Below are 12454 nucleotides of genomic sequence, written 5' to 3'. Positions count from 1 at the left end.
TTGAAATAACTAATTAGATGCTATTTTTTAAAACTACACAGTTTATACACGGAGCTCAAGGTTTTCGTTAAAATTTGTTTCTTACTGCGCTTACATGACGCTGGACCTTTGGAAGAAAAGATATTGAGTGTCCCCTACATTTGTTTGTTTTTTTTGGTTATATTTCCGTTTTGAAGCCAATAAATTATGCTCTCATTTGCATGTCTACATTGGGATGGGTTTTGGTGATGGAAGTTTACAGTGTGTATTCGTTCCCTAAAATATTCCGTTAATGTGTGCCAAGATGTGTCACTGCTGCATTAAACAGTTGCTGGTGTTAAATAAAAACTAAACATTCTTGTCAATGAATAGAGGTTAAATGCGACTACTTATCTTTTTTGTGCTACAATTATGATAAAGTAAAGTATGGAATGTTAATATGTGCTGTAGCATGAAACCTTAGGGTTATGTATTATATTCATATGCATCTGTTGATTTCAATGAGCTTCATGAGAGCACACATGGATCACTTGTATAATTGAAAGAAAAGTAATTACAGTATGACATTTTCAAGGTTAAACGTATCAAAAGTTAAGTACCAGTTCGCATAAAATTCAAACACTACCAATGGTTAAGTGATTCATGGTCAAGAAAAACCCACCAAACAAAAGATGCTTTTTTAGTCTACATATGCTATACTTTCACATAACAACAACCTTTTCTGCATTGAGGTTTGCACTTTTTAGAAAATCATACATTTATCTCCCACTAAAAGCAACCATATGAAGCCAAATCAAGAACGATAACTCTTGCAAATTTCATGCACAATTTATATAATTTTTATCTCAAAAGCGCAACAACCAAATGAAAAACTAAGACTGGTTACGTAGTCAGTTACTGTTTATGGACAAGAAATAAAACTGGTGGGTTTTTGACATCTTCTGTCTGATTTTTAGAAAGACTACTACTTAATTACATATACTCAATAAAAAGTTAATAAGGTATATTCAAGCACAAAACGTATAAAATATTAATCACGTATATTCAAGAACACAACGAATAGAAAGTTAATAACGTGTATTAAAGCACACATTATAAACATTTGTTTCTGTTGTATGTTTTGATTTGGTCATTGTTAAGGACTTTCTTTCTTTACTATACTTTTTGACTTTTGCAAAGTAGACTTCATCATTTCGGTAATTTTGTTATCACATTTTATGTGAGTTGTAAGTATTTGTGTTTAATGCCACTTTTGTATGTGCCCTTCTTTCGCTTTATCTAGTCCCGAAAACTGATATTTTCATATTTAATTTGTGTAATGTATTTTAGTTCTTACTGAATTAGGATGCATTGCATATGATTATCTACTAAATTGTGAAACAATTTTAACCACAAAATTCATGACATGACTTTGGTTAACTTAACAAGTGTGAAGTGACACCTGTGCATGAAACACTTGTCATGAAATTCCTAATGCTTATAAAGGTCATTATGCAAGATTCATTCAAAACTTTGAATTCACGTTCACTACCTAAGTTAAATACACCGTTTATATAAAAAAATCAAAGTATACAATGTTAGACAATGAAAACCATATTATCCAATGGATATCGACTTTCCTGGGTTTTGTATGATGGTCAAGCCACGAAATTCGATTGGTGAAAGAGACCTTTTTATATGGATAGCTAAATGTAACAAAGTTATGTCACATCAACGATTTTAAAAAATCCACAAATCAATGCATTGTTCCTCCCAACTACCAACAAATTTTGTATCCTCAAATAGCTTATTCTTTTTATTTTATCAGGGATACTGGAAAAACTACCTTGAATGTTAAAGTACCAGATACTATAACCTCATGGGTTGCTACTGCTTTCGCTGTCAATCAAAAATCGGGTCTTGGACTGACTCCACAGCCTGCAAATGTAAGTTTAACAGACTTACACAAAATACAATGAAACCTTCATAAATCGAACCCTAAACAATTTTAACATCTTCTTAAATCAGTTTAAATGTATTTTGTGCCTTGGTAAACCAGACACCTTTCGCAATCATAATTTATAGAAATAAATTCTTGTTTTGTTTTACTGTATGTTGGCTTCAATTCACATCTGGTGCCTTTTTGCATTTGAACATCAACAAAAATGTCAAACAAAGTGTGCTTTCTCTTGTTGCGTGGCACTGTATTTATTTCAATTTTATATAAAAAAGCATTAGAATTATAGTAGTATGTCCTATTTTGTTGTACTCTTGTTAGGCAATTGATATAACAATTTATTTGCAATTTGGACCCTGAAAATAACTGCTACAGCATTGTAATATATTTTCAAACGGTTTGTTTATTTACTTCAGCTGAATGTTTTCATGCCGTTCTTTGTGCAGTTGGTTCTCCCATATTCTGTAGTCAGAGGAGAATTAGTAGTACTACAAGTCAACATTCACAACTATTTGCCTAGAAATGAATGGGTATGAGTTTACACATTTTGAATTCATAAGTAATATGACTCGAATCGAACTACCCAGAAAACAAAAGGCTAAATATCTTAATTTGCACCACATTTACATTCCATAGATCGTTCAAAATCCTATATTGAATAATTTCATTTGTAATTTCGAATTTCACTGAAGGTAAATGATATTACTCTCTATCTAAATTAATTTTCGAAGCATTACCTGGTGTATTGCTACATGCAATATTACATTATAACAGCATACTTGTAGCTGAACACAACCGCATGATGCATATAGTTCATAGTGGCCATAGAAGACATGACAGATTTATTGGTTGTAAATCACAGTTTTGTCATAGAGGTCTGGTGTTTCGTCACAAACTACATGTATAAGCTCTTTAAAATTGCTGTTGTCTGTTTTGTCGTCACCTGGTTAAAACAGACACTTTTTAAAGACGTCTTTTATCAATTAAAATGTATCTCTAACGAATCTTTTGTTTAAGGTTCTTGTAATTCTGGAACAGAACATGGGGATGCACAATGTTATCACCTACAGCAATGGTATGAGGAAACTTGCACATGCTAAAGTTGGAAGATGGATTAAGGTAAGTACATGTAAATTATAATACTATTTTACATTGTATCAAAAAAGGTTGCCACACATACAAACACAACCATAAACCTTGTTTATATTGGATTGGATTGTCAACGTATATTTTCACACGTTTGTACAATTGTATTTAATTATTTCATCTCAGATATAAAAAAAATGTTTTATTATTTTACGGTTTAAAAATATATATATATACCGATTTCGTCATTTTGGGTTTATTCTTTTTTAAACTTTCAACGCATATGTAGAATTTCTCATTGATTTTGACTTTTCATTTCTTTATCTGGTTTTCTTTTTGCACAGTTGCAGGGCGGTAGCATTGGATCGGCATTCTTTCCAATTAAACCACAAGAAGTAGGTCAGCTGAAAATTTCTGTTTCTGCAAAGACAGGTTCTGCCTCAGACGCAGTTGAAAAACACCTTCTTGTTGAGGTAAGTTTTACATTAATCTATTTTTAAATTCCGCAAATCAAATCCAGAGAATACCTGGGCAATGGGTGGCAAAATGCAAAAAATTGTTTTAGATCATTTTTTAGTCATTCAAAATCATCTACTCATACTTTCTAAGAAATAAATGTGTGTGATTTATTTAAATGGTAAGAATAAAATAAATTACACAGAAAGCACTTAAATTTTTAAAATAAAGGGAAACAACTCTGATCTATTCATATATTCATCAATTTATAATTGATTTGTTTGGAGACTTTGAATTCGAGTTATCCACTTTTGATACGCAAAGATCTGTACTCTCTCTGACGAAGTAATGAATTTAAATATTGGATACTATGAAAGTACAAGAATATTCGTTGGTATCTATTTTCGTGGTTAAGGGGGAAAGCACAAGATCATAAATTCTTGAATGCATTGTTTCGATGGTCTGGTCATACAATTTAAAGTAAATAATCCGTTTCATTGGGAATCTAATTTCGTGGTTTACCTTGCCCACGGAAATTGGAACCCCACGAACAATAGTACTTTTACAGTAGGACCAAAAAAAAAATGATGGTATAGACTTTAATCTGCGCCGCCCATATCAAAGGATCTGCCTGTTTCTACATAGACACTCTCTAAATATAATTTTGTTTTGAGTTTTATTTATATTTGCTATTTTAACGAATGATCATAATCAATTTATCTACCTTTTTAGCCTTCAGGTACTCCTCAAGAATACAATGTTCCAGTCTTGATCGATCTCAAATCAGTCGGTACATTCCAGAAGAAAGTCAATATTACGTTCCCAACACAGACAAGTCCAGGTTCACGTCGTGTGGCTGCTTCTGTAATTGGTACGTTGAGCTTCTGCTTGCTGTACGCTTTTCCTTCTCTCAGAAAAATATGTATCATTTGTTTCTATTATGATTTGTAATAGTTTGTGTCGTTTTCGTACATAATATCACATTCTACATCTGAGTTAATTGTTTGTGTAATGAAGGTTTTATTAAAATATCGACCAAATTGAGTTTTTTCACTTTTTTTATCTCATTCTTCCAAATGAACAATTTTTCTTCGAATATCCTTTTCTCATTTTTTCAGTTTCAAATTATTGAAATAAATCGTGTTAATATCTGCAAGTTCAAAGGCGAATTATCAAGGTTCTTATAATTGATAGTATTCCTTTCATTGTGTTTTAGGTGACCTTATGGGGCCATCAATCAATGGTTTAGATAAATTGATCAAAATGCCATATGGATGTGGAGAGCAGAACATGTTAAACTTTGCACCAAACATTTTTGTACGACGTTATTTATCTATCACTAACAACCTTAAGTCCGATATGGATGCAAAGTCTAAAGAGTATATGGTCAAAGGTAAGTTTATTTGTACAGTAACCATGGCAACACACTATTCAGTATACAAATGAGGCATGAAACCGAGGGAAATGTGAAGCTGTGCCTAGGGTTTTGGGCGATGCCGGCAACGTACTAGAAATTAGAAAAATTAAACATGTGACTTCAGATCAAAAATATATATGCATATCACTTTCAAATATACATGTATATTCAATGCATTTCTACTGCTTTTTATATACCCTGGCCGTTTTGTTTTAGCTCAGTTACCACTGATGAATTGTCTTCTCTTCGTCGTTTATTTTATAAATGGCGTCCAGTATTGATTATTTTAATTCATACAAGATGTATCTTTAAAATAATAAAATTACTATGTTTCATAATAACCATTAAACGGCTCTTTTCTTACCCAGATATACATGTAAATCTAAGTAGGAATTTTACAATCGACATTTGACCCTCTTGTTTTTAAAGTGCTATGCATTTGATGTAGTATTATCAATGATGTATTTATTTGGTTCTTAGTTTTTCGTTTAATGTTCAATCAAATTCAGTAAGTGAAAAAAAAAGAGATCTTCGTCCAATTTATTTTCTAAGCTAAAATGTAATTAATAGATTTGCTTTGGATAACCCCATTATCGAACGTATGAAATATAATAGATAAATAAAAGATGCAATTGATAATATCAATAAAAAACATAATTGATAAGAACAATTATAATAGTGACACTAAAATAATCACCACCTTATTGTAGGGTATCAAAGAGAACTGACATACCAACACAAAGACGGTTCTTTTAGCGCATTTGGTGAGAGTGACAAATCTGGTACTACATGGTAAATAAAAAATAATAATTACGATATAAGTACAACTTGTGTAAACTTGTTAAATAAAATGACATCTCAACTAAATATCAATCATTTGTTTAAAAATGTAATATTTGAATGTTATTGTACCATTCAAAACAAGAGTTTGGCATAAACAACCTGATATTAAAACGAATGCACTTTTACATTTGTGTTTGTAACGGAAACACTCCTCGGAATTTATACAGACACCTCTATAGGAAGGGTATACTGTTCATTATTATTTTTGTAACAATTCTCTTTGCTACTACATGTCATACCCATTTGATATTTTGACCAAAGCTTTAAATAGGTATACAATGTCAGTGGCTCAGTGTACATCATACAAATATGATTTGGTATACAAGTTCTTCGCGTTATTTATCCACAAGTACATGTACATCTTGCATGTTGAATATTTAGAATTTAGAGATAGTAAAATGACATTTATTTTATTTAAGGTTGACATCATTTGTTGTGAAATCTTTTGCTCAGGCAAAACAGTATATTTTCATTGATGATGAATTGGTTCTTAAAGCCCTTGAGTGGTTAGTTAAGCAGCAGAATGAAACAATCGGTACTTTTGATGAACCTGGAAAGGTTCTACATAAAGCAATGCAGGTACTTAACTTTTTTCCAATCTAATTGAATGAATATAATGTATGAATTGTAGCAAAAAGAACATGGAATATATTGCTGCAACATATATCCCGTAAAGTACATTGTACATAATTATGTGATTTAACATACGAAAACAATTATTGCATGCATTGCTGGTATTATTCACACATAATTCGCACATAAAAACAAATCAGTCATATTCAAGGTAGGCATTTTGGACTAAGCCTTACATTGAGACTTATAATTTATCTGGTTTTGTGAAAATCGAAAGGCAAGGATTGAACTGAAATTCGTTTTTTTTCTTGACTACGTATGAGATATTTTTACGTCCGACCTGCATATTACTTCTTACAGACATAAATAGTACATTTGTTTTTATTTTTTACTTTTCAGGGTGGATCTGCAGCTGGCGAAAGGTCTCTGACAGCATTTGTACTCATAGCTATGAAAGAAGCTGATGTTATTCAAGGGGTAATTATAAACTATTAAATACCAGTATATACTTAGTATATGAACAGAATGAGAAATCACTTGAGCAAGAGCTATGGTCCCAGCGCAACTAAACCTAAAACCTACTTAAGTCTGAAAAATTCAGACCTGCTTTTTTTAAGAACTAGATTGGAAATACCATAGAAAGTAAGAATATACTGCAATGGTCTGTATAGTTCTGTTTGATATAGTAATATATAAGGTCATTATTTCTTCTCACGCTCTGTTAGATATACCAACTGAAATGTCGTGCATGAAGTTAAACGGTTTAATATTTTTAGTTGATGCTGTGTGAAAATTTTACATCATGAAGTAAATAAAATTAAAAAAAACTATTTTATTCATTATACATGGAATTTGTTGTAATAACTTTCGAATTTGCAAAAGAAAATCTATAAAAATAGACAGTTTTCATGAGCCGACATTTTTCATCCCGGTGGGTTTGTCTCTTTGACATATTCACCAAAGGCATTCACTTTATATATTTCGTAAATTTTAATTCTATATCGATCTGAAATTCGTATTATCAGACTTCATTTATTCCGTCGTTCACAGGCAAGTGATGTGACTTCTAGATCGGTACAGAAAGCAACGAACTTCTTGGAAGGGGAGGTAGACAAACTTATTGACACATACGAAATGGCAATTGTATCATATGCCCTGAAATTGGTTAACAGTATTAAGGGTGATATCATCTTAGAGAGATTAAACGCTCTAGCTACAGTAGAAGGTAAGTTAATATATGTATGATAATGTCTAGGTTTCATAAAAAAAATGACAAGTTGAGAATTTCCTCGAAATCTGAGTTTTTTTTCTCAAAATTTCAATTTTTTGTGACCTGATTGGTTATATTAGAGTTGAGGAAGAATTGGTGAAAAATCACATTTTGAGATTTGTATGAATCAATGTGTCTTAAATTATTGGTTACCTGTAAGAGAGAAATAACAGGTCATGGTTTCAATGCAAACCTTCAATCTTTTGAAATTTACTAAAGTTCTACAGTTTACATTCTGTTTGTAATATCTCGAAATGAATACATTTTGCAAGCTACCTGTTCAACATTGCGACTAATAAAATTATAGCAGATACAAATGCATTGCATTGTTGGACTTCACCTTAACATTACATAAAGGTATGCAGAAGTCAACAAATGTATACTATCACTAGAAATGTTAATCAAGTATATAACTATTTCCAAAACCAATTTGATAAAAGTCATAGGAAGCAAAAAACTAAAAAACTAAAAAGAAAAATTCAGTTGAACTTTATCACTATGGAAGACATTTAAGTTTATTTTCGTTTGCATTAGTTTTTTTAAATGTCTATATCATTTTACAATACAGATGGCTTAAAATACTGGGAGCATGACGTACAAGAGTCCAAAGAACAGAAATTTGTGAGTTGGAACCCACCACACTCCCAGTCCAATGCCATTGATATTGAACTGACCTCTTACATTCTGATGAACTATGCCCTCAATAAGAACATCAATAATGGTCTACCTATATTAAGATGGTTGACAACTCAACGGAACCCAGATGGTGGATTTTCATCAACACAGGTAATTTATATATAGTCGATTATTATTGCTTAGAATATAAAACATAAGCTGAATAATTGGACTTTTTTATCAATAATTTTGTATTCAAGCATTTGTTTATATTGTGATCGTTAGCAATGCTTGCGTTATTGTTTCATTGTATACATTGATATAGACTTTTTAATTGAGATTTTACATTCAGTACCAGTCTATAAAAATGCAGACACAGCCTATGGTAGAGATGTTTCTTTGAGATAGAAATCTCTGAACAATTTCTTTTCGGTCTTTGTATGCTATATTTTTACGCAACAATAGTTATTGTTGCATTCAGATATCTATTTTTGTTTTCGAAAACCGTATATTTATATCACACTTAAATTAACCTGAGCAAATCATAAACTATAACACTTGCAATGTGATAATTTCATATACAATCTATATAATTTTGAACTCAAAAGTATCATAACCGAATACAAATCTAACGCTGGTTATGTAGTATTGACGGTTTCTGAATACGAAATGAAATTTCTGAATTTGGCACGGTTTAAACATGAATGAATCACCTTCTTTCAGATTTAAGTAGATTTCTATTGAATGGAACATTTTAATTTTTTTAATACAAAATATATAAAATACTTAGAAATAAATCACGGAAACTCAATTTTATCATTGTTTTACCACGCACTAGTCTCTTCATATTTTATAATAAACACGGCCCATGTGTTGCACGAAGTATTGGTCATGCGTTTATCACTTTTTTACCATGGCTGTTGTCTGAAGAGCTTTGAAGCACGTTGTACCAGAAAATCAAATCCACACTTACTTAGAAGACGTTAAACAGCCAATGTCAGTGTACTATAAACTGTGGCTTAAAAAAAAAACAAAAATCCTTTAATTTTCTTTTCAGGATACAATCATTGCTCTGCAAGCATTGGCTGAATTTGCTGGAGAAATTTATTCATCGGATTTCAATATGAGATTAACTCTACAAAGCTCCAAGGGCGAACCATTCATGGACTCGTACACAATTACACCAGAGAATGCACTTGTCTTAAAAACATTCGATGTAAGTGTTTTTTTCAATGTTGAGGCCTATTTTCTATTTGATATTTTTTTCTGAGATATACGTTGCATTTGGATTAAAACATTATGTTCCATTATATCTCTTAATATGACAAAGTTTAAGTTAAAATATGGAAAATAAGAAAGAGTATTCAAGGGAACCAATGTTATAGCGGTAATCAAAAGAATGTAATCCAGGGACAAAGACCAGACATGGAAAACAGACATAAACAACAAAGAACATAAAGTAACTAAAATCATACATACAAAGTAACAAAAGAAAATGAGCAACTCGGACTCCACTAAAAACTGGGAGCATGGACCAGGTGCACCGGTAGGGTAAGAAGTTATCCATATCAAAACCTTTCTTTCTTTTTGCTAGATTCCAGTAGGTGTAGAAGAACTCACTGTAATTGCAAACGGCAAAGGTGTAGCACTAGCTGAGGTATGTAATGCACTAGTATAACTACATTAATGTAATGAATTAATTGACGACTATTTGACCTTATGTCAATAGATATTAAATGAAAATATACAATAGTGGTGACACAAACAATTTTACGAAACCGATCGCTAACTTAGAAAAAAATATGCGGTAAAATAAAAAAAATCGAGCGAGGTACATGTAAACCAAGAATAACTAACAATTTAAAACAGCTGAGTGCCTATGATTAGAAACATGTAAAATGGGATTTTACAAGTCCAATGTATGCTTGTAGGTTGCAGTTTATTTCCATACAGATAGTGATATTAAAACATCATCTTTTGATATCAACACGACACTGTCAGAAGAAACAACTAATGGATTTAAGCTTGAAGTTTGTGGAAGGTAATAATTAAGAAAGTTATACTAGTAATAGAATTTGCTGGCCAAATCTAAGTTTGCTTCCGTTGAAATTGAAGGTGCATTTCATAGAACTTATTGCCAGCCACAAGAAAGTACGATAATATAAAGAAACAAATTACACCCTGCACGATTCTGAAATGAATACTTACTTTAAATGCTTCGAATGTTCGCTATATTTTTGAGGTTTGGAAAAGCATGCCAAATTTATGTCCAAATATTTTTACATAAAAATTTGCCAAATATACCGGAAGACGCGAAATTGTACATCCTATTCATAGAGCAAATTGCAAAATTTGGCTCTTGCAAAAATTATCCGTTATACGGTATCAAATAAAAATAACAAATTGACTTTGAAGATGATGGTGTTCATATACCTCATAACATTTTGCGTAATGTATTGGAGCCTGCTATAATATATATGGATGTCAGAATACGTATGTAACATCTGTTTTAAATGTATTTTTAGGTATTTGAGAAAAGGAGCAACTGGGATGTCTCTAATGGAAATAGGAATTCCGTCTGGAATGACACCAGATTATGAAACACTTGACTTCAAGAAAGCACCAGAATACAAACGAAAAGAAGAATTGTTCAGAAAATTGGTGTTATATTTTGATAGTGTAAGTTGTATTACTTTGAAGTAGTTTAACTAAAGAATACATGCGTTGGATTTTACAAAAATCAAGTAAACCATATGCATTGCATGACTTAATAAATGTTGAAATTAGAAGAAAAATGTGGTTAAGGAGGTAGAACTAGGGTAAGGGACATACCCCTTGAAATCAGTGACATGTGTGTATTATATTCAATTTCACCAAAGTCTATCAAGCTTTTGAAACAGAATGAAATCAGTAAAATTTACTTTGATACTTATATGAGATTGCGTTAAAATGATGAATACAAACGTTCCAATGGTTTGTAAGAGTTGTGTCTCTTGCCCTATGTTTACTTCCTTAAACAAGATAACGTAAAAAAGTTTTACAATGGAATTTTTCTGTAGCTTTAGATCATTCTTATGATGCTTGTTAGTATAGGAAGGTATTCTTTGAACATGAAAAGGAAGCCGGGCTCATACTAAGTTATAAAGCTTATGAAATATGCCTCTTGCAAACATGTTTCAAAATTTTTGGTAATGATTAACCTTAGTAAAAAAGGAAATAATTGAATTATAAGTCATTTTTGAGTCACAGAAATTATGAATATTTGAACGTAAATTTAAGTAATATGTCTATTTTCAGTTCGACAAGGAGCCACAATGTGTTTCTCTCTACATTATAAGAACAGACAGAGTTGCAGAGCAACAGCCATCACCGGTTAGAATTTATGATTATTATGAACCAAGTAAGTATTAACTTCACACAATATATTTTGTTACACTTGCCTGGCTGCCATAAAATATAGAAATGGTTAAGTCTGAAATTATTATCATCTTCTGTTTGAACTCATGTCACAATCATTGGATTAAATGGGGTTATTAATAGTTTTGAATACTCTACAAATTAAGGAATTATATAAATGTTTAATGCCAAAGTCTTGTTGTGCTTCCGTACACCCACCTTAGATTAATTTAATCTTTAGAATTCCTTAGAATGTATCTATAGGTTGCTTTATAATTTAAACTGGTATCAACTGTTCCGTTTTAATCAAAATGATAAAAAAAATCGATATGAAATTGTATGCGTTACTTTCTTTGTGAAAGTCCTCCTATCTTGTACAAGAATTTTGGTTTTATACAGATTATATGTATGGGTTAATAAACAGTCGCCTTAGCTTACCTCTCTGTTTTTTTTTTCACTGCGTCTTGCTGGTCTGATTTTATTTGAACTTTTGGTAAACGTTTTTGTCCTGTAGTTCGAGTTGGTCACAGATTTATTTTCTCTTTTACAGGTAACCAAAAGACGAACTTTTATACATCATCAAAGTTATCAGACTCTTCATTGTGTGATGTGTGTGGAAAAGAGTGTTTTTGTACGAATTAAGACATTAAATGATGGATTGTGTGGTCTTTTAAAGCAAGAGAGAGTGCGAAAGGGAGTGTATTGTATGTTTGTAGTTTTGCGAGTATCGTTATCTACATGTATATCTTCCAAGGTATAATTCATAATACTACTGTTTTTATTAGAATGCCATTTCTTCTTGCCATTCCGAATTCAAAGTGCCTTTTGTAATAAAACTTACAGATATGGTTACTTGGTTATTTTTTTATTCATCATTTATCCT

General features: G+C 31.4%; 1 protein-coding gene across 3 annotated transcripts in view; it reads left to right on the top strand.

Annotated features, from left to right (window-relative positions):
• The window catches only part of LOC148605249 (CD109 antigen-like), a 33771-nt gene extending 21348 nt beyond the window's left edge, over positions 1-12423 (top strand). For all 3 annotated transcript variants that reach the window (XM_088548061.1, XM_088548062.1, XM_088548060.1), the window contains exons 19-35: positions 1787-1904; positions 2332-2445; positions 2933-3034; positions 3346-3474; positions 4190-4328; positions 4674-4850; positions 5585-5666; positions 6137-6296; positions 6690-6767; positions 7341-7515; positions 8129-8346; positions 9233-9391; positions 9770-9832; positions 10107-10216; positions 10701-10854; positions 11473-11575; positions 12122-12423. In XM_088548061.1, coding sequence (XP_088404187.1) covers positions 1787-1904; positions 2332-2445; positions 2933-3034; positions 3346-3474; positions 4190-4328; positions 4674-4850; positions 5585-5666; positions 6137-6296; positions 6690-6767; positions 7341-7515; positions 8129-8346; positions 9233-9391; positions 9770-9832; positions 10107-10216; positions 10701-10854; positions 11473-11575; positions 12122-12213 — 2173 coding nt within the window. In that variant the 3' untranslated portion in view covers positions 12214-12423. The remainder of the gene's footprint in view (positions 1-1786; positions 1905-2331; positions 2446-2932; positions 3035-3345; positions 3475-4189; positions 4329-4673; positions 4851-5584; positions 5667-6136; positions 6297-6689; positions 6768-7340; positions 7516-8128; positions 8347-9232; positions 9392-9769; positions 9833-10106; positions 10217-10700; positions 10855-11472; positions 11576-12121) is intronic.
• Positions 12424-12454: the final 31 nt, after the last annotated feature.

Source organism: Perna viridis, chromosome 10 (genome assembly GCF_037379345.1).
Source record: "Perna viridis isolate PV_CMFRI_1.1 ecotype Kerala chromosome 10, ASM3737934v1, whole genome shotgun sequence".
Lineage (NCBI taxonomy): Eukaryota > Metazoa > Mollusca > Bivalvia > Mytilida > Mytilidae > Perna > Perna viridis.
This window is presented reverse-complemented; position numbering and strand designations above follow the sequence as displayed.